At 36.0% G+C, this 20,607-nt stretch overlaps 1 protein-coding gene across 1 annotated transcript in view; it reads right to left on the reverse strand.

Annotated features, from left to right (window-relative positions):
* Window positions 1–1,320: 1,320 nt before the first annotated feature.
* The window catches only part of tbc1d16 (TBC1 domain family, member 16), a 37,565-nt gene continuing 18,278 nt past the window's right edge, over window positions 1,321–20,607 (reverse strand). The window contains exons 4-12 of the mRNA XM_048183436.1: window positions 17,715–17,903; window positions 16,961–17,108; window positions 13,072–13,236; window positions 12,726–12,874; window positions 7,495–7,629; window positions 6,502–6,688; window positions 4,837–5,016; window positions 2,410–2,556; window positions 1,321–2,179 (exon numbers count right to left, since the gene is read on the reverse strand). Of these exons, the coding sequence (XP_048039393.1) occupies window positions 1,913–2,179; window positions 2,410–2,556; window positions 4,837–5,016; window positions 6,502–6,688; window positions 7,495–7,629; window positions 12,726–12,874; window positions 13,072–13,236; window positions 16,961–17,108; window positions 17,715–17,903 (1,567 nt within the window). The 3' untranslated portion in view covers window positions 1,321–1,912. The remainder of the gene's footprint in view (window positions 2,180–2,409; window positions 2,557–4,836; window positions 5,017–6,501; window positions 6,689–7,494; window positions 7,630–12,725; window positions 12,875–13,071; window positions 13,237–16,960; window positions 17,109–17,714; window positions 17,904–20,607) is intronic.

The raw sequence follows: 20,607 nt of genomic DNA on the forward strand, positions 1-20,607 counted from the left end.
AGAGCGTAAAAAGATTGTGGAATACTTTAAAAACAATGTTCCCCAACGTCAAATTGCAAATCTCATCATCTACAGTGCATGGCATCATCAAAAGATTCAGAGAAACTGGAGAAATCTGTGCGTAAGGGACAAGGCTGAAGACCTTTATTGGATGCCCGTGGTCTTCAGGCCCTCAGACGGCACTGCATCACTCATCGGCATGATTGTGTCAATGACATTACTAAATGGGCCCAGGAATACTTCCAGAAACCACTGCCGGTAAACACAATCCGCCGTGCCATCTGCAGATGCCAACTAAAGCTCTATCATGCAAAAAGGAAGCCATATGTGAACATGGTCCATAAGTGCCATCATGTCCTGTGGGCCAAGGCTCATTTAAAATGGACTGTTTCAAAGTGGAAAAGTGTTCTATCATCACAGACGCCATGTCCTCCGGGCTAAAGAGGAGGGAGACCTTCCAGCGTGTTATCAGCGTTCAGTTCAAAAACCAGCATCTCTGATGGTATGGGGGTGCATAAGTGCATACGGTATGGGCATCTTGCATGTTTTGGAAGGCACTATGAATGCTGAAAGATATATAAAAGGTTTTGGAGCAACATATGCTCCCCTCCAGATCACGTCTATTTCAGGGAAGGACTTGTGTATTTCAGCAGGACAATGCAAAACGTCATACTGCAGCTATTACAACAGCATGGCTTCGTCGTAGAAGAGTCCGGGTGCTGAATTGGCCTGCCTGCAGTCCAGATCTTTCAACTATAGAGAACATTTAACGCATCATTAAACAAAAAATACGTCAAAGACAACCACGAACTCTTCAGCAGCTGGAATCCCATATCAGGAAAAATGGGACCAAATTTCAAAAACCAAAACTCCAGAAATTCATAACCTCGATGCCCAGACGTCTTCACACTGTTTTGAAAAGAAGAGGAGATGCTACACCATGGTAAACATGCCCCCGTCCCAACTATTTTGAGACCTGAAGCAGGCATCAAATTTGAAATGAGCTCATTTTGTGCAAAAAATTGTAAAACTTCTCAGTTTAAACATTTGTTATTTTATTTATGTTCTATTGTGAATAAAATATTGGCTCATGCGATTTGAAAGTCTTTTAGTTTTCATTTTATTCAAATTTCTGGAATTTGGGTTGTAATAACTAAAAGATTAATCACATTTGCTCAAGCTCATAATCAACTTTTGGTGCTTTTCTTGATGAATTATGCACAGTATATGTATAATGTATCAATATGATTAATTTTTTTTTTTGATTTCACATTGACTTCAAGTTCTCAAACCAGGTGACTCAATGAGAAGAAAACTGTCTTCTCTCATCTACAGTATGTATCATTTATTGTGAGGATATGAAAGGCATAGATGATCATAAAACATAATGCTGTGATTTCTGAGAGCCACTGATAACAGTATCCCACTTCATTTTTGGATGACTGTTTGATTCATAGTTGAGGATTGCACATTTTAGAAACAAAAATATATAAATCAAATCCAAACTAAACTGAAAAAGACAAACACAAATCCTTCGACTGCGGTAACATACCACACAAAAACATTAACACATGCATACACATCATAAACATATATAAAAAAAACAAAGCCAAAAAATATTCTGAGATGTCCATCCGCTCGATGTGACTTCATGAAAGATGGATGAAGACTTACACTTTATTGTTTGTGATAATTGTACTTGTGAATTATTGATGAAACACAAGTTCCTCAACCTCCAAAAGAGGCCGTCAACATTGGTACCCCAGAATGCATTGATGCACAAGGCAGTGTTTCATACCAGACGTCGAGTACAGCTGTGATGAACACAATGGAGACCTGAAATTCCAGCACTCTGAATGGCAGCTCAGAGGCTAAGCCTTACGGGTAACGGCATTCCTGAGGCGTGCTCGAGTCAAGAGTGCTTGCGGAAAGTGAAAATGTCTCGTGTCTTGGAGCCCCTCTTGCCCTGGTTGGGCTGGTTGGGGCTGGGTAAGGGTGGGCTCTCGGGGGTGGCGGTGCCTCCATAGGGGCAGCTCTGAGAGTCGGGATGCTCTCCGGAACATTCTATGGCGGGGATGTAACGGCTATCCCACATTCCGGGCCCACACAGTTTACACAGGTCGTGTAAGCTGCAGGGAATTCTGGGAAGAAGGCGGAACTGATAGAGCAGACTACGTGCCTAAGATTAGAGACAATGAGAGAGAAAGACAAAGAGATGGACAATTTTGATTTTGAGAAATACTTCTTCACAGATGACACCATGTTCAAAACTGGTTTGGCATACTAACTTTTGTTGCTGTGAGAAAAATATGTTTTGTATGCAGTGGCAGAGAGATGCATCACCTCTACATGACACAAAGACACAGCATACATAACCATGAGGAGCTCTGTCAGTGTGTGCGCTCATACCTTCCTCAGCACCAGTTCTCCATTCATGTGCATGGAAAGGTTACTGAAGTGCAGCAGCATTTGATCTGTAGCAAGCTGCTGCTCCGTGACATCATCGCCGTACAGCACAATGATGGCTACGCACAGGAACAGGTGGAAGTAGTCCGTCTGTCAGAGAACGCAGCAGAAAACCGAGAATTACATACCCTGAACCAAACACTGAGCAAAAACCACCAATAAAATGACAGAATGCATAAGCTAGACCAATCACGGAGGCCAAATGAGCCAATTAAAAAGCAGTAAATGCTGACATGCAAATGAGGGGGCAACAAGGAGACAAACCACTTTGCTCCCCAAAATCACCTCGTTATTACCATGCCAATGTATGCAAATGGATTCTGTGGAAGCATGATAATTAGCATCTCATCTTCATTAGACACTCTGCAGATCCTTAAAATGATACAGACACCCATTCGTTTATCTAAAGGGGAAGAATTAGCATGTTCCCCCGTTATATCCAATGGAAGTGCATTTAAGGAAGGACTTAGTCTTGGTTTCCATGGCTTCATTTCTACATCATGCACTGGTTTAAACTTTCACCCAAAACCACCCTGAATCGTTACAGTAAGTAGAAAAGAATATAGGAATTATAAAAAAAAAAAAAAGAGAGAAATAAACTTCTGCATTTAAATACATTCAGTTCCCATTTCCCTAAGAGAAAAACTAACATTACCACATAACACACAACTTTTAACGTAGGATAACCTTTCAACATTTTCATTCAAATTCTGCTAATTTTGTCTTTAAATTACCAATAATAATAATAATAATAATAATAATAATAATAATAATAATGTATAATTTTCAGCTATTACTGAAGATTAAAAACTAAAAACAATTTAAAATAGTACAATTTAAAAATATTGTTTGTTTATTTGTATAGCACATTTAAAAGCAACACAAGTTGACCAAAGTGCTTTCCATAAAACATCACATAAAATAAATAACCAAAACTAAAAGCAAAAAGAAAATAAGAACAAACATGACATTTACACAAAAAATATAAATATTTAAAGGTGCCCTAGAATTAAAAATTGAATTTATCTTGGCATAGTTAAATAATAAAAGTTCAGTACATGGAAATGACATACAGTGAGTCTCAAACACCATTGTTTCCTCCTTCTTGTGTAAATCTCATTTGTTTAAAAGACCTCCGGAGAACAGGCGAATCTCAACATAACACAGACTGTTACGTAACAGTCGGGATCATTAATATGTACGCCCCCAATATTTGCATATGCCAGCCCATGTTCAAGCATTAGACAAGGGCAGAATGTCTGGATGTGCACAGCTGAATCAACAGATTAGGTAAGCAAGCAAGGACAATAGCGAAAAATGGCAGATGGAGCGATAATAACTGACATGATCCATGATTACGTGATATTTTTAGTGATATTTGTAAATTGTCTTTAGCATGTTGCTAATGTACTGTTAAATGTGGTTAAAGTTACCATCGTTTCTCACGCTCCCCGGGGGCGGGGAGCGTGAGCATTTAAAGGGGCCGCAGCCTAAATCGGCTCATATTTAATGATGCCCCAAAATAGGCAGTTAAAAAAATTAATAAAAAAAAAAATCTATGGGGTATTTTGAGCTGAAACTTCACAGACACATTCAGGGGACACCTTAGACTTATATTACATCTTTTAAAAAGACGTTCTACGGCACCTTTAATATTTATTTTAACATGTATTATTAAATATATTTAATAAATTATACATTGCAAAAATATATAACCATTTAATATCTCATACAATAAAGAAAAATACACAGCTCAACATAAAATGAATATTTTTCACTGTCAGTGAGTGAAAATGTTAGGGGGCAAGGAAAAACTGAATCACAGCCTAACCTGCAAAAAAAATCTGTACTACTGAGTCCTGTCAGTAATAGATCAGGATAAATATCAGAATTTTTATGCCTAAACTGTCTGTTATATATACAAAGACTTTTATGGCAACAGTAAAAAATATCCACATTAACAAGTTATTAAGTAAAATATCTAGCTTCTGCCAGACCGCCTTCCGTATTAACCCCCGGAGCCGTGTGGAGTGGATGAATGGATGTGGAGGGAGGCACTTTCTTCAGCTCATACTCGTGAACCCTGTTCACTGCCATTATAAAGCTCGGATTCGTCAGGATATTTATTAATATAACTCCAATTGTGTTCATCAGAAAGAAGAAAGTCATATACACCTAGGATGGCTTGAGGGTGAGTAAAGCTTGGGCTAATTTTAATTTAAAAAAGGTGAACTAATCCTTTAAAGTCATATACGTTTAACAAAAATTTCATGCAGAAACTCTAAATTTAACCTGATATCTAATTAATTCCATATTATGTTTAGAAATAATAAACCCCAACAACAGCTCTTTGAGATCAGTGTGCTGTACCTGATAGTGTGCCCAGCAGGCCTCCCACATTCGCAGGGCTTCAGCATCAGGGAACTCACGTTTGAAACACAGAAGGACCCAACGGTGGCAAAACAGCAACTGAAGCCCATCCTCACCCAACCGGGTCAGGTGCTGGTGGAAGCGAGGCAGCATCAACCGCAAGAGCTCCCTTAGGTACATCTGGACACACATATACAGATTGTCATGCAAAAAACAAAAACCAACACACGTACTTTTGCGCTTGATTCGGGTAAATGTGTCATTCTGGTTCATTTGGATCAGTGCAGCCTATGACTCAACTGATCTTCCGCTAAAATCAGATGAGAACATGTTCCTCCAGTTGTTGTTTGACTGTTTAAGTGACGTTAAAGCTGGATAGTGACAAATTTTCTTCAGTTGAACAACTCCAAACCTGAAGTGTTAGTTTTGGGTCCATCTGAATGTACCAATATCCTTTCTAAGGCCCGGTTTCACAGACAGGGCTGAGACACGCCAGGATTAGGCCTCAGTTCAATTAGGACATTTAAGTAGCTTTTATAAACGTTCACTAGATAAAAACATTACTGGTGTGCATCTTGAGACAAAACAATGGCACTAGCATACTTTAAGATTTGTCAGTACAAGTTGCTTTCAGTTAAAACAGCTCAAACATGCATTTTAGTCTAGGACTAGCTTAAGCCTTGTCTGTGAAACTGGGGGTAAATGTTGAACATTAAGTCAGTTGTTAAATCAGCATTTTTTTTCCAGCTTAGGATGATAGCCAAAATGAAATCTTTCCTTCCATTCAAGGACTTAGAAGCTATTATTTGTGCATTTATTTACTTAAGATTGAACTATTGCAATTTATTGTATTTAGTGGTCTCTCAATCTTGTCTTTCTCATCTCCAGTTGGTCCAAAATGCTGTGGCCAGGCTTTTAAGGGGTGCTAGAAAGAGGGAAAGAATTACTCCTGTATTAGCTTGTTTGCATTGGCTCGCTGTTGAGTATTGAATCCAATTTAAGACTTTATTGTTTGTTTATAAGTCCTTGAATGGTTTGGCACCACAGTATTCATCTGATCTTCTTCTTTACAGTCATCTAATACCCTGTTGCTGTCTGTACCTAAGACATGTTTAAAACCTAAGGGGAACAGTGCATTTTCAGAGGCAGCACTTTGGTTATGAAACAGCTTGCCCTTCCTTTTCTATACAGGTTTTGAAATCTTTGCTTAAGACATACCGTTTTACATTGGCTTATGAGTTAGATTAACAAGTTTTGTTGAGATCAAAATTTAGGGACTGATTTTATTATTTGTTGCCATGTCTAACTTTTATAGCTGTTGTAAATTTATGATTGTCTTGTGATTATTTTGTGTTATATATATTTTTTTATTGCTATTACTCTAATTTTTTACTTGCTTATGCAGCACTTTGGTTGGCCCTGCCATAATTAAATGTGCTTAAAACCTCAAACACACCACTTAAATATTTCTAGAATGTTGTACTGACCAATCAGAATCCAGAGGATATCTATATGATGCAATATAATAATAGGAAATAACATGCAAAATTGATTAAAGTAAATATTCACATAATGATATTAACAATAACAATATTATTTACTCTTAATTCTCAACAATATGTGAATTATCCATTGACTAGGCAGTTGTATGTGAGAGATCCTCACCAGCTGCCTCTCCATATCCTCATCTCTAGGGGAACTGATGAAGATGGTGTTCTCCATGAGACCCACGAAACACCAGAATGTGTCGCTCTCATCCTGGATCTCCGTCAGAAGAGGAGCCACCAGGTCTGACATGCCCTGACAGTAGCCCATATCTGGGTTAAACACGGCGTAGTTCAACAAGATACGTCTGGGAGAGAGATAGAAAATACAACTTCAGTTAACATCATTTAAATAAATAATCATGTAAAACAAACAGACTTTTTGTTGAATCAATTAATATTATACGTATATTATTAATGGAATGCCACAGATTTATTACATAGTACACTGAAATTAACATTATTTATTATGCAATATATTGCAATATTTTTGGTGCGGCAAAAAACAAGATAACTTATTTAGTGATCGCCGATTTCAAAACACTTAAGCTTAGGAGGGTTATGAATCTTTTGTGTCGAATCAGCGGTTCGGAGCGCCAAAGTCACGTGATTTCAGCAGTTTGGTGGTTTGACACGCAATCTGAATCATGACTCGACATAAAAGATTCATAACGTTTCGAAGCTTCATGAAGCAGTGTTTTGAAATCGGCCATAAGTCGTTATTTTGTTTTTTCGGCGCTCCAAAAATATTCTCGTCGCTTTATAATGTTAATATTGAACCACTGTACTCACATGAACTGATTTAAATATGTTTTTAGTACATTAATGGATCTTGAGAGGAAATGTCATTGCTCCCTATGCAGGCCTCACAGAGCCATCGGATTTCAACTAAAATATCTTAATTTGTGTTCTGAAGAAGAACGAAGGTCTTACGGGTGTGGAACAACATGAGGGTGAGTAATTAATGACAGAATTTTCATTTTTGGGTGAACTAACCCTTTAACTAATGTAGTTAAATAATGTTAACAAATGGAACGTTATTGTAAAGTTTTACCATGTAAACAAATATTTCTATGGGAAGATGGATTAATGTCAATGAATATGATTTTCTAACCTCATGATTTCTACATTGGGGTTGTTCTCTCCTCTGAAGAACATGTTGCTCCGGTCAGTTCTGACAACATCTTTATCAACAGTGAACTGGACCTTCCTCCAGAACTCACTGTGCTCCTCTGGACTCATGGACAGCCTGTACAAGGAATGAGGAAAACGGATGTGATCAACCACTACAAAAAAAGTCGACAGGTAAATAAATAGGGCAGTTCTGAAGAATTAATAAAATGAAAAAAAATTAAAAAACAAAAAAAAGATTAAAAAAATTTTATATAAAAAAATAAAAAACAAAACAAGAAGAAGGAAAAGAGAAAGTTGAAGAAAACAAAAGAAAAAAAGGAAGGAAAAAACAACAGTGAAAAAAAAGGGGTAAAAGAACAGAACAGAACAGAACAGAACATGAAGCACAGTGTCTGACGTGGAAACATTCCGGTCCTGAAACACTGCGGTCCCTCTGGCTATAGACATTCTCATAACAAGCAGGTGGGATTTCATTAACACTGTTTGTTTTGCTGGAATTGATGCCAGACCTGATGCAACTTCACGTAAGTGTTTCGAGACCTGTGTTTGTGTGAACTATTCCCACATCGCTCTCTGACTCCCCCTCTGGCCTCTTGAGGTTTAGAGCACTCACTGCTCAGCAACACACTTCACACACACAAACACACACACACATTGGGTTTCTATGTTTTATGGGGACTTTCCATTGACATTGACATTGTTATACTATTCAAACTGTATATTCTATCCCCTAATCCTACCCATCACAGAAAACTTTCTGCATTTTTACATTTTCAAAAAACATCACTTAGTATGATTCATAAGCTGGTTTCCACCAAAAATGTCCCCACAAGGTCAAAAATGACTGCTATTACTATATTTGTGGGGATAGTAAACAGAGAGTTTACCATCACCACACACACACACACACACACACACACACACACCTACCCTATTAATTATTAAAACACCAACAAAAATAATCACAAGAGACTAAGAGTGCACATTAATTCCTGTAATTTAGTGCTTCAATAAGGACACTGAAATACTGTACATACTTTTACAAGTTACATATTTTTACATTTCCGACATCTTTTTGTTATATAAATATTTCATGTATTTTACAATATTCAAATGATTTTAATTATTTTTGTCAAAAAAAAAAATTAAAAATACATCACAAATTGAAAATAATCACTAAATAAATTTGATTTACTGACAACTAAAATTGATTTAGCGATGTATTTTTCAATTCTTTATTTTGAAATGAGTCAATTAAAACTATGAAATAATTTTTAAAAGTGCTATAGTATCATATGTATATGGGTCAATGATGTGATGCAAATTTTTTTGTGTCCATATGGTTTAATTACATTTAAAAGGGTTAAAATTTCAAAATAAATTAGCAAATTACTTGCATACATTCTCTTTTTTGAGGACCAAGTCTGTTTAAATTCATTTTGAGAGAACAGTTGGAGGATGATTGCAAAAATGTCAATGTGGTGTAACTGTAAAAACTTCGTACCAAATAGTTGATCTTGTTTAAAAAAGGTGAAATTAAAAAAATAGTTCCAAATAGTAGGTTAGTTTATATTACATCTTTAATCAGCATCATAAACTAGGGATATTTGACTAAATTGGCCCCTATAACAGAAAGGCTTGTAATAGGAGTCAAATGGTGTAACCGGTTACACCATTTGACATTTCAATTTAAAATCAGGCATTATCATGGACACCTATGTAAGCACATGGCCTTGGAGGGAATGTTTTAAAAAAATACTCATGTCACATGGTCTTCTTGCACAATTTGGACAAAATGGCTCCTTGAAAGGTGGTTACACCACCATGACACTTCAGAAATTTGATTTGACTCACATGATTCCCCAAATTAATTATAATATCCAGAACAATGGTGTTCCATTTACTTTTATTTTAGTGAGAATTTCTTTATTGAGAATTTCACCTTTTTTAAACAAGATGAATTATTTGGTACAGTTTTTACAGTTACACCACATTGACATTTTTGCAATCATCCCCCAAATATTCTCTCAAAATGAATTAAAATCAAACATTTTCGACTTTGTCCTCAAAAAAAGAGAATGTATACAAGTAATTTGCAAATGTAATTCGAAATTTTAACCCTTTTAAATTTAACTAAACCATAAGGAAAAAAAATAGTGTCATGTCACCGACCCTTATACTGCAGTGATGCTAGAAATAAACAATAAAAATGCTCAAATCTGAAACACAAGTGCGCTCTATTAATGGCATGACAATGATTTAATTGATTGAGTTAATTATTTCCTCTGACTGAAACACATTACACCACAGAGTGCATACATCTGCACACAGTTATTGATTGGTTATGGCTCGGTTCACAACACAGCTGCCAGAAAATCCTTCAGAGACTCACAGTGGATGTAAAAACTTGCAGTATAAATAAGACCACGTAAGCAATAATCACTGTCGTATGAACATATAATAAATGTAGTAAAGTTTCTGTTAAAGTAGGAACACAGGACATTTGTTGCCAGGACATATGCTGACAATTTAAGTAATTCTGGTGATTGAAATAACAAAAGTGACTATTTGCAGCCAAATAATGCTTAGCCAAATGTTTTCATCTGATTGCAGGAGAGATATGACTGAAAACAAAAGCAAGTGGTTTAAATGTGTACTTAGCCACTGCTACACTGATTTCATGTAATGATGCTGAGGCTGAGGAATGATTCACCAACCACAAACCCAAACACAATCTAGCTAACTAGAAAAGCTTCAGGGTTAGCTGGCCTGATGGGTCACAACAGCTCAGTTTACATAGTTTCAGACTCTAGAAATATCACATTTTGTAAACAACAAGTTATGTCAGCCAGCCAACTCAAACAAAAGTGAGCAATTTAACAACTGGGTGTAGCATTGTATTTTTATATACAGTTTTTAGGGTTTGACTTTGAACAGAATTATATAGTAGTTAAATTCAATGATAAGCTTGCCAATGAAATTGCTGATGAAAACAAACAAAAATATGACAATGAAACTATTTTAATTTATACATACCTTTGGAAAAAAATATGACTATATAAAAATAAACTATATATATAAAAAAACTCTGTCAATGCTCTAATCTTCACAGTACTTTAAATTGAATTCAACTACATCTAAAACATATGGAGACCCTAATGGGACATGGTGATGGAAAAAATATAAGATGGGAGAAAGAAAAATATTTCAATGCTTTTGCATCTGCTCGCAAAACCTTTACATTCCCCCTCGGAAACCTCAAACGCAAAACATTTGTGAGAGAATGCAAAACCCATCTCATTTCTCATCACATATTTTATCACCATATCCCTTTAGGGGCTCTGTAAAAACAATCTACAACATACTTAAATTTATTCATGAACAACAAGTTTATAAATCATTTTAAAAATGTTAATTTATGAATGAAATCTTGTACATTTGGACATTTTTTTTTAAAAATTGTATTTTGCACCCCAAAAAAATATTGTAGCAATTATTTGTATTTTTGATAATATGCGCCGAAGGAAGTGGATTATTATGAAAAAAACAAACATTTAGAGCACATTTCTGACAAAGCACGTTCCTGAACTGAGAGAACATAGAAGATAACCCAAAACACACATTTTGCACTGTATGTTGAAAAATTATCTGCAAAATACATCAATTTAAAAGTAAAATAGATGTAAAATACATAAGAATATGACTAATACAAAAAAATAAAATATTAACAGTGTCTTTGCACATTATATTTGCTGAAAAGAAAAGTTTAACTGGGAAAGCATAAGGTTCAGTCAAAAACTTCTCGAACTGGCTTCTAGATCAGCATTATTAAAAAAAAGGTTCAGTGGGGTTCTATATAGAACTTCAGTTTTAAAGAACACTTTATTCTCAAAATAGTTCTATATAGAAATGCCTTAAATGATTGCATACAATTTTAATGTTTAATGGGTTATTTCATTTTTTTTCTATTGATAAAATATGTTCACAAGCTGCTTGATTCATAAAATTGAATTAAAATAAAAAATGATTTAAAACTAAATCCATAAAATGATCCCATGATGGAAACCCCTAAAAGGTTCTATATATGAAGCACCTGATACCCCTTTTTCACCAGAATGGTTCTCGGCAATGTGAACTTGGAGCCTGTCACAACACAGCTGCGTGTTTGCACAGACTTGAGGAAAAAAAGGTGATGTACGTGATTCTATGTGTTGTTTACCTGACTATAACCAGTCTAAAACCAAACAGTACACGTCCCAGTGTTTGTGCAGGCAATGCGGCACGTCTGTTTTGCTGTTCACAGTATCAGGAGCGATTCTCGCATAAACTCCCAGTACTCTCATCTGTCCTTTTTGGAGATATTGAAACTGAAACTGCTGATTCAATCTCTCTCTCTCTCGAGCGCACAGTTTTATAGATTTAAATATAAAGAGCAATGAAGTGCAACGTCATTACATTGCTCAACGAGACTGCCATAGACAGCAAAAGCATTTTTCCAGCCCCCAGCTCCATTCGAGACCAGCAGGTTTTTAGTTTTTAGGAGTTGAACCTATCTTTCCCCCCTTTTCTGCAGTGGAAATGCACGGAATGGTTCGAGAACAGACACAGGCCGGGAACCCACACTGGAACCATGTTGTTTGGAAAACAGAATTCTTTAAAGTTCTATATAGAACCTTTTCTTCTAAAGTCACGTTTCCACCGCAGGAACTAGGTACTTTGGGGTGGGACTCGGTGTGTTCCGACCGCAGGGACCAGGGTCTAAATGAAGGTCCAGGTAAAAATTTTCCCCTCAGAAAGTCCCTGCTCTCGAGGTAGTACTTTTTCAAAGTTCAGGAACTTTCGGGGGTGGGACTTGGGATCTGAATATGCTGACTGGTTGACTCCATGCAGCATTTTATTTCAACCACCATTTTTAAAAAATCTGTTGTGGTGCATGTAGTAAGAGTTCTTTGCTATTCGAATCAACAATGGAGTTTAAAAATAGGACTGATGGACTGATGACGAGGTTCAGGCTTTATCAAGTTTATATGCGGAGGACGAAATCCAGCGGGAACTGGAAAGTCGCACGCAGTCCTACATCACTTGCCTAATCTTCACAGTACTTTAGACCGTGATGGAAACACAAACAGCAACAGGTCTGGGGTAATAAAAGTTCCTGGGACAAATTGTTCTGGTGGAAACGCAGCTTAAGGGTGTAGGCTAACCACTAACCTCCTCTGCTGGATCTCCTGGTACTCCACACGCTTCTGCAGTCTCCAGGCTTCACGTTCCTCAGAGGTAGAGTCGTAGCTGTAGTAGTGCAGTAGGAAAGGCCACACTTCGCCACGGATGGATGGATCGATGCCGCCGAAGAAGATCGCCTGAGAGAACAAAGACATTAGGTCACTTCTAACACCCGTCAGAATTAATCACATCATAACAGAACCTCTATGCACATCTCAGACAAATATTGTGACAATAAGAGCCATAATGCCATTCAATTTAACGCAGCTGAAAAGAGCAACTTAGACAAGAAATGCTGATTCGTATTTGACTGACAGCTGTCAGTCAGTCTGACCTTCCTGAGCTTGTACTCCTCTACCACCTGGCCGCTGTTGTTCAGATGCCGGAGCCAAGAGCTGACGTCCAGCCGCCGATACAGGCGCTCCTCTGGATGCATCTCGGCAGACGGTAACGTGGGTCTACGTATGGAAAACTGCATGCATGACTTCTCATCCGACACCTGGAGTGGGAAGAGGGTGGGATTTTTCAGATGGAAAATCTATGGGAGGAGAGTATTTAAATGAATCATGCAAGGTGATTTACTAAGGTTTACGCCAGTCAATTTACTGGTATTTGCGCCATTATTTACCACCTAAAAACCAGACGCTAATTTGTGCTGCTCTTGGTAGATTGCGTTGGTCATTATGGATATGATCCGCTGTGTCTGTTTTCTTTCATTTGCGTGTCATCAGTAGATCACACGCAGAACTTTCCACTCCCATCAGTGCTTTTTGTTAGCCTTGTTTAGTAAATCTGGCCTTAAATGTGTTATATTCAAGACAACATGAATTCAAAATGGAGCCCATTAACCTTCTGAATAAATGTCCCTAGTCTTATTCACATTATTAAAAAAATGTTTCTATATCACTGAAAAGACTTTCCTTTTCTGCTCAGATAACTAGGGTTGTGCATGCTTAATAATATGTAATATGCATATATTGCTATTAATAATTATTAATATTAATTATGAATATATTGTTAATTAATAATATAGTGATCTCAGTATTTATGATATTTATGATCTAACACTGACCTATAAAACCAATAAGAAAATGTATTATGATTTCCCACCATATTTTAGAAATTAAATGTGTTTGGTATGGAAGCTTGTTTCTGCCATGAAATAAAAAATAAAAAAGGTAATTGTGACTTTTTATCTACAATTCTGACTTTTTTCCCCTCGTAATTGCGAGTTTATATCTCACAATTCTGACTTTTTTTTCTCATATTAAGTGATATTAAGTCACAATTGTGAGTTATAAAGTCAGAATTGCATGAAATAAGCTTGCAATTGTGAGATAAAAAGACTTTGAGAGTTTATATCTCGCAATTCTGACTTTATAACTCGCAATTGCATGTTTTAAAGTCAGAATTGCGAGTTATAAAGTCAGAATTACATGATATTAAGTCACAATTGTGAGTTATAAAGTCAGAATTGCATGAAATAAGCTTGCAATTGTGAGATAAAAAGACTTTGAGAGTTTGATGGATCCGAAATGGTCAATATTCATATTCATGCCTTTCTATTAATATTTATTTTAATCATTTATGGCTTATGATTTATCGGTTTCACTTTTGACTTCCTATATTTATGTACTTCTACTTTACATATTAATTCACATCATATTTTCAAGTATTCACTTGTGATTGTACCTTTATGGTTATTCTTATTTTATATTTAAGAGAGTATGCTTGTTATGTTCAATTGTTCTTCAAAGTGTTTCAGTGTGACAGGTCACGCTGACACGTTTGTGGTTAGGTACTGGACGCCTGCCAAGTACTGCAGAAGTGATGTTTTTCAGAATTAATGTTTGCTGACATTTAACAGTAAGATTTGCAAAATTCCCTAAGGGTTAAAATAACTATTTTTGACACTGGACCAGTGGATGACGTAATGGGTAAAATTAACCTTTTCTTTTAGAACAAAAACATCAATTTGAGTGGTTGATGTAAATTCCCCTATATGCTCATGGTATAAAGCTGACCGAGTCATTGATAATTCAGCTTTTTTCCCCTCCTTTGCTCTCCTTGGCTTCTACTTCTTGTCTCTTATCTGCAAATGTCTTAATTATTGCTCTTTTTGATCTTCATCTATTAGATACAATACTCTAAATTTTATTATTAACTATTGACTAACACTTTATGATGGTTATTTTACCTTTTGGTTTTATTAAGTATTTTCATTATCGATTAAAGTTTGCGTGTGAGGCTAAATTTAATTGTAATGAATGAATAATTTTCCATCAACTTTATCTACTGCCTGGATCTCATTTTCAAGTTTTTGCATCAGAGTTTATATCTCGCAATTCTGACTTTATAACTCGCAATTGCATGTTTTAAAGTCAGAATTGCGAGTTATAAAGTCAGAATTGCATGATATAAAGTCAGAATTGTGAGTTATAAAGTCAGAATTGAATGAAATAAGCTTGCAATTGTGAGATAAAAAGACAGAATTGTGAGTTATAAAGTTAGAATTGCGAGTTATAAAGTTAGAATTGCGAGTTATAAAGTCAGAATTGCATGAAATGAGCTTGCAATTGTGAGATAAAGACTTTGAGAGTTTAAATCATGCAATTCTGACTTTTTCTCTCGCAATTGCTAGTTTATATCTCACAATTCTGACTTTATAACTCGCAATTGCGTTATAAAGTCAGAATTGCATGATGTAAAGTCAGAATTGGGAATTATAAAGTCAGAATTGGGAATTATAAAGTCAGAATAGCGAGTTATAAAGTCAGAATTGCGAATTATAAAGTCAGAATTGCATGATATAAAGTCAGAATTGCATGATATAAAGTCAGAACTGCATGAAATAAGCTTGCATTTGTGAGATAAAAAGACAGAATTGTGAGTTATAAAGTCAGAATTGCCTGATATAAAGTCAGAACTCCATGAAATAAGCTTGCATTTGTGAGATAAAGACAGAATTGTGAGTTATAAAGTTAGAACTGCGAGTTATAAAGTCAGAATTGCATGATATAAAGTCAGAATTTGCGAGTTATAACGTCAGAATTGCATGAAATAAAGTCAGAATTGCATGAAATAAGCTTGCAATTGTGAGATAAAAAGACAGCTTTGTGAGTTATAAAGTTAGAATTGTGAGTTATAAAGTTAGAACTGCATGATATAAAGTCAGAACTGCATGAAATAAGCTTGCATTTGTGAGATAAAAAGACAGCTTTGTGAGTTATAAAGTTAGAATTGTGAGTTATAAAGTTAGAATTGCATGAAATAAAGTCAGAATTGCATGAAATAAGCTTGCAATTGTGAGATAAAAAGACAGCTTTGTGAGTTATAAAGTTAGAATTGCGAGTTATAAAGTCAGAATTGCATGATATAAAGTCAGAATTTGCGAGTTATAACGTCAGAATTGCATGAAATAAAGTCAGAATTGCATGAAATAAGCTTGCAATTGTGAGATAAAAAGACAGCTTTGTGAGTTATAAAGTTAGAATTGTGAGTTATAAAGTTAGAACTGCATGATATAAAGTCAGAACTGCATGAAATAAGCTTGCATTTGTGAGATAAAAAAACAGAATTGTGAGTTATAAAGTCAGAATTGCCTGATATAAAGTCAGAATTGCATGAAATAAGCTTGCAATTGTGAGATAAAGACTTTGAGAGTTTATATCATGCAATTCTGACTTTTTCTCTCACAATTGCTAGTTAATATCTCACAATTCTGACTTTATAACTCGCAATTGCGTTATAAAGTCAGAATTGCATGATGTAAAGTCAGAATTGCATGAAATAAGCTTGCAATTGTGAGATAAAAAGACAGAATTGTGAGTTTATATCTAGCATTTCTAACTTTTTCTCTCACAATTGCTAGTTTATATCTCGCAATTCTGACTTTATAACTCGCAATTTGCGAGTTATAAAGTCAGAATTGCGAGATATAAACAATTTTTAAAAAAAGTCAGAATTGCGAGAATTTATGAGACGCAATTGTGAGTTTATATCACAATTCTGACTTTATGACTCGCAATTGCGAGTTTAAATCTTGCAATTCTGAGAAAAAAAAAGTCAGAATTGTGAGCTGAAACATCAGAGGAATAAATTACATTTTACAACATATTCAGATAGAAAACAGTTATTTGAACTGCTGAATGTTAGTGTACTGTAAATGAGAGTGTGTGTTGTTCATATAATGTTTAAAGCTGATTATACGTGTTTGTTCAGACCTGGTCTTTGAGCTGTGTCTCCCTGCAGCATTTCCACTGCTGAAACACCTCGGCCAGTTTATCCAGCCCTGCATGGTGGAAGTGAAGGATCTTGTACTGGCTCTCTCTGCTGGCGATGACCAGCTGCCCACAGGTGCAGGCCTCGTCGCTGAAACACACGCATGAAAAACAAGCACTCTCACAAGGCTGGTCTGGACACAAGACTACATCCTGGAGATCAAGGGGAAAATGAACAGTGATACGAGTTCACTAAAGGACCAGGACGTGCTCTTCCTGTGAGTATGTTTACGATGATTTCTCTACTGTTTGCCATTTTTTATACAGATTTTAAGTCTGTAATAACATTTGTTATATTGTATTTCCTCTTCATAAAAGGACTATTAATGCGTATTTTCCATAAACCACAGAAACATTAGATTTTTATTCACACCTCAGAAATATTTTAATATCTTGAATAAAATCAGCCTGAGGTTAAGGAATAATGATTTATAACAACTTGCAGCAATAGCGAACTAAATTCCTTAAAATGAGAACAGTAATATAATACAAGGAGGTGAATTAAATATGAGGTGTTTCATAATACAGAGTCTCACGAAAAAGATTTAACACAACAGTCTAAAGTATAACAATAAAAAAGCTAGAGACTATTACATTTGGTGATAGACATTCAGAAAGTATAGGAAAGATATTAAAAAGAAATGTAACTAAAAACATCAAAAAATTAATTCTGGACGCTCATAGGATGTCGACTGACCTGAAGAAGAGACGCAGTGACCTCATGTGACCCAGGTCAACTCTGAACACCCCACAAAGGTGCTCTAATGCCATGACTTTCTGCTGCTCCTCCCACCGAGCTCCCTGTGATTGGCTGCTTTCAGAGGGGGCGTGACTGTCCAGGCTAGAGGCGGAGCTTGCAGAGTGAGCCATGGGTTCATCGCACTCCCTGGAAGTAATGGTATTATATTCTCTGTTAATATTAAAGTAATAAAAAGGAGAATGTTGATAAAATACTGCACACTTAATTTCTATTAATTAATTTTTTACATTGGAACAATGTATATTGTAAAAAGTGCTATGAAATGGAAAGAAGGTTTTGCAATTACATTGGGTGTCAGTTAGGTGCCACTAGCAACCATTTTAAATGCACTCCTGAATCAAACTGGATATTCAATGAGAAAGGACTGGATCGGATTGGATTGTGAAAATGGGCATTACGGTATACGCAAGAATCGAGTTTGACTTGACTGACAATATATATTCTATTACTATAGAATATATATTGTCAAAGCTATTTGATTAACATTCTCTTTCAAGTTAATTAAGTGTCATCCATATAAAGCCCTTTTGATGAGCTCCACATGACAGCTTAATTCAGCTGCTCTCTCTCTCTTGTAAATCTGCAAATCAATTCATCCGTTCTGCCGTTGTGTTTTCAGTGTGAAATTCAACGACAGCTGTAGGTATGGAAACGTGTGTATGTGTGTGCGTGTGTGAGGACACTGGAAGTGAAGAGGAATGAAAGGAATGCTGGGAGGTTATTGTGCTGGCAGGAGCCAAGCCGAGACACAAATCAAGCAGCCTGGCAGCCAATTTCCCCTGACAGCCCTCTTCTCCCTCTCACTGTGCGAGTCTCTCTGTAACTGTCTCTCGACCTCTTGCTGTAGCCAGAGCTGTAACCTGAACCGTGGGACCTCTGCATCTCTCTCACGCTCGTCTTTTTCTCTAACAGAGCATGTCTAACAGTCCAAACGCACCTCTAGACACGTCCCCTGTCACCGATCCACTCTGGGAGCTGAAGGTTTATGGGTCATGTGGTATTTGAGAGGTCTTTCAGAGTCCACACTACAGCAGGATCACACACACGGGGCCATATGGTGGGCTGAGGCCGTGACAGACAGCGCACGGTGCAAAGTTACATCTCATGTTCTTTACAGACCCTTGTTTTCTACTCTGTGAGCCTAACAGTGGCTTTACAAAACAGGAGAAAATAAGGTGGCTAAACTGAACTCAACAACTACATGGACAGGTTGAAGTTAGTTGCTTGATTGATTAGTTAGGAGGACTGATGGATGTATATCCATACAGATGTTACTAAGGAACAGGAGAAAAGAGTAAAAAATAAAAATAGGTAACTAAATTGAACTAACCAACTAGATGATAGATACAAGTTAGTTGGTTAATTGATTAATTAGTTGGATAGATGGATATGTAGCCACATAGATGTTAGTAAGGAACAGGAGAAAATAAGGTGACTAAACTGAACAAACCAAGCAGATGCACAAGTACTGTAGAGTTTAGTTAGTTAGTTGGATGGTTGGTTGGTTGGTTGGTTGATTGATTAGTTAGTTAGGAGGATAGATGGATGTATACATGAGTCATTGACGAATAAGGATTTTAAAAGTGTAAAAAAACATAAGTGGAGATATAATTAATTTTGAAGTGTTTTTTTATTAGGTTTACCAAATGACACTTTTGGTTTCGAACAATAACAGGATGATATCTAGCTAGCAAGCAAAAAGACATTTAAACATTTTATATTTAGTACAAGTTTTTAAAATATTACAACATTTTCCATGTTTTATAGCGGTTGTACCGAATGACCTGATGTTTCGGGACATGTATATGAGCAAGAGAACATTTTTCAAATAGTTAAGAGAGAGTTAGTTACTTTGCTTCATGACCATGTGGTCCTTTGCAGGTGTCTGAATGATGTCACATCCTGTCACACGATACTGACCGCATGACTTGATCCAAAATGGTCCCTTTATATTGGTTACTCCGAATGACATCAACGAAATTTATTTTTCCGGACATTCTTTCTCATAACAAAGCAACGACTTCTGCACATAATTTTAATACCATTTTGCACTATGTTGATAAATGATGTTATAAAATCATGCCAGAATAAAAATATATACACTTATTAATTTTAAGATGTTTTAAATCACATATGAAATGGCTGTATTGGCCTTTGGACGGTTAAACCAAATGACCTTTTGACACTTCAAAATCTTTAAAATACCTTTATATGTCGCAAAATATAATTAAAACCTTTTGGATTCAATAAAAGAGATCTAGATGAACTACCTTACATACTTTGGATGTCATCTTTTTGTTTTTTATTATTATTAAGGCCTTTGGACAAAAAAAAAAGAAAAAAAAGACCCATCACATCATGGACCCACATATAGATATTAGTAGGCAACAGGAGAAATGGAAAAATAAGGTAACTAAACTGAACTAACCAACTAGATGGACAGATAGAAGCTAGTTGACTGATTAGTTAGTTAGTTAGCTGACTGGTTAGTTGGATAGATGGATGGATAGGGCCATACATTTTTGAGAAAATAAGGTAACTAAACTAACCAACTAAATGGACAGAAGTTAGTTGGTTGGTTGATTGATTGATTAGTTGGATAGATAGCCACATAAATGTTAGTTAGGAAAGGGAGAAACAAGAGAAAATAAAGTAACCTAACTAAACCAAACTAACCAACTACAGATATAAATTAGCTGATTGATTAGTTAGGTGTTAGTTACGAACAGGAGAGACATAAGAAAATAAGATAACTAAACTGAACCAGGCAACTTGATTGACAGGTTGACAGGTTACTTGGTTGATTATTTAGTTAGTTGGATAGATAGAT

This window comes from Megalobrama amblycephala, linkage group LG1 (assembly GCF_018812025.1).
Source record: "Megalobrama amblycephala isolate DHTTF-2021 linkage group LG1, ASM1881202v1, whole genome shotgun sequence".
Lineage (NCBI taxonomy): Eukaryota > Metazoa > Chordata > Actinopteri > Cypriniformes > Xenocyprididae > Megalobrama > Megalobrama amblycephala.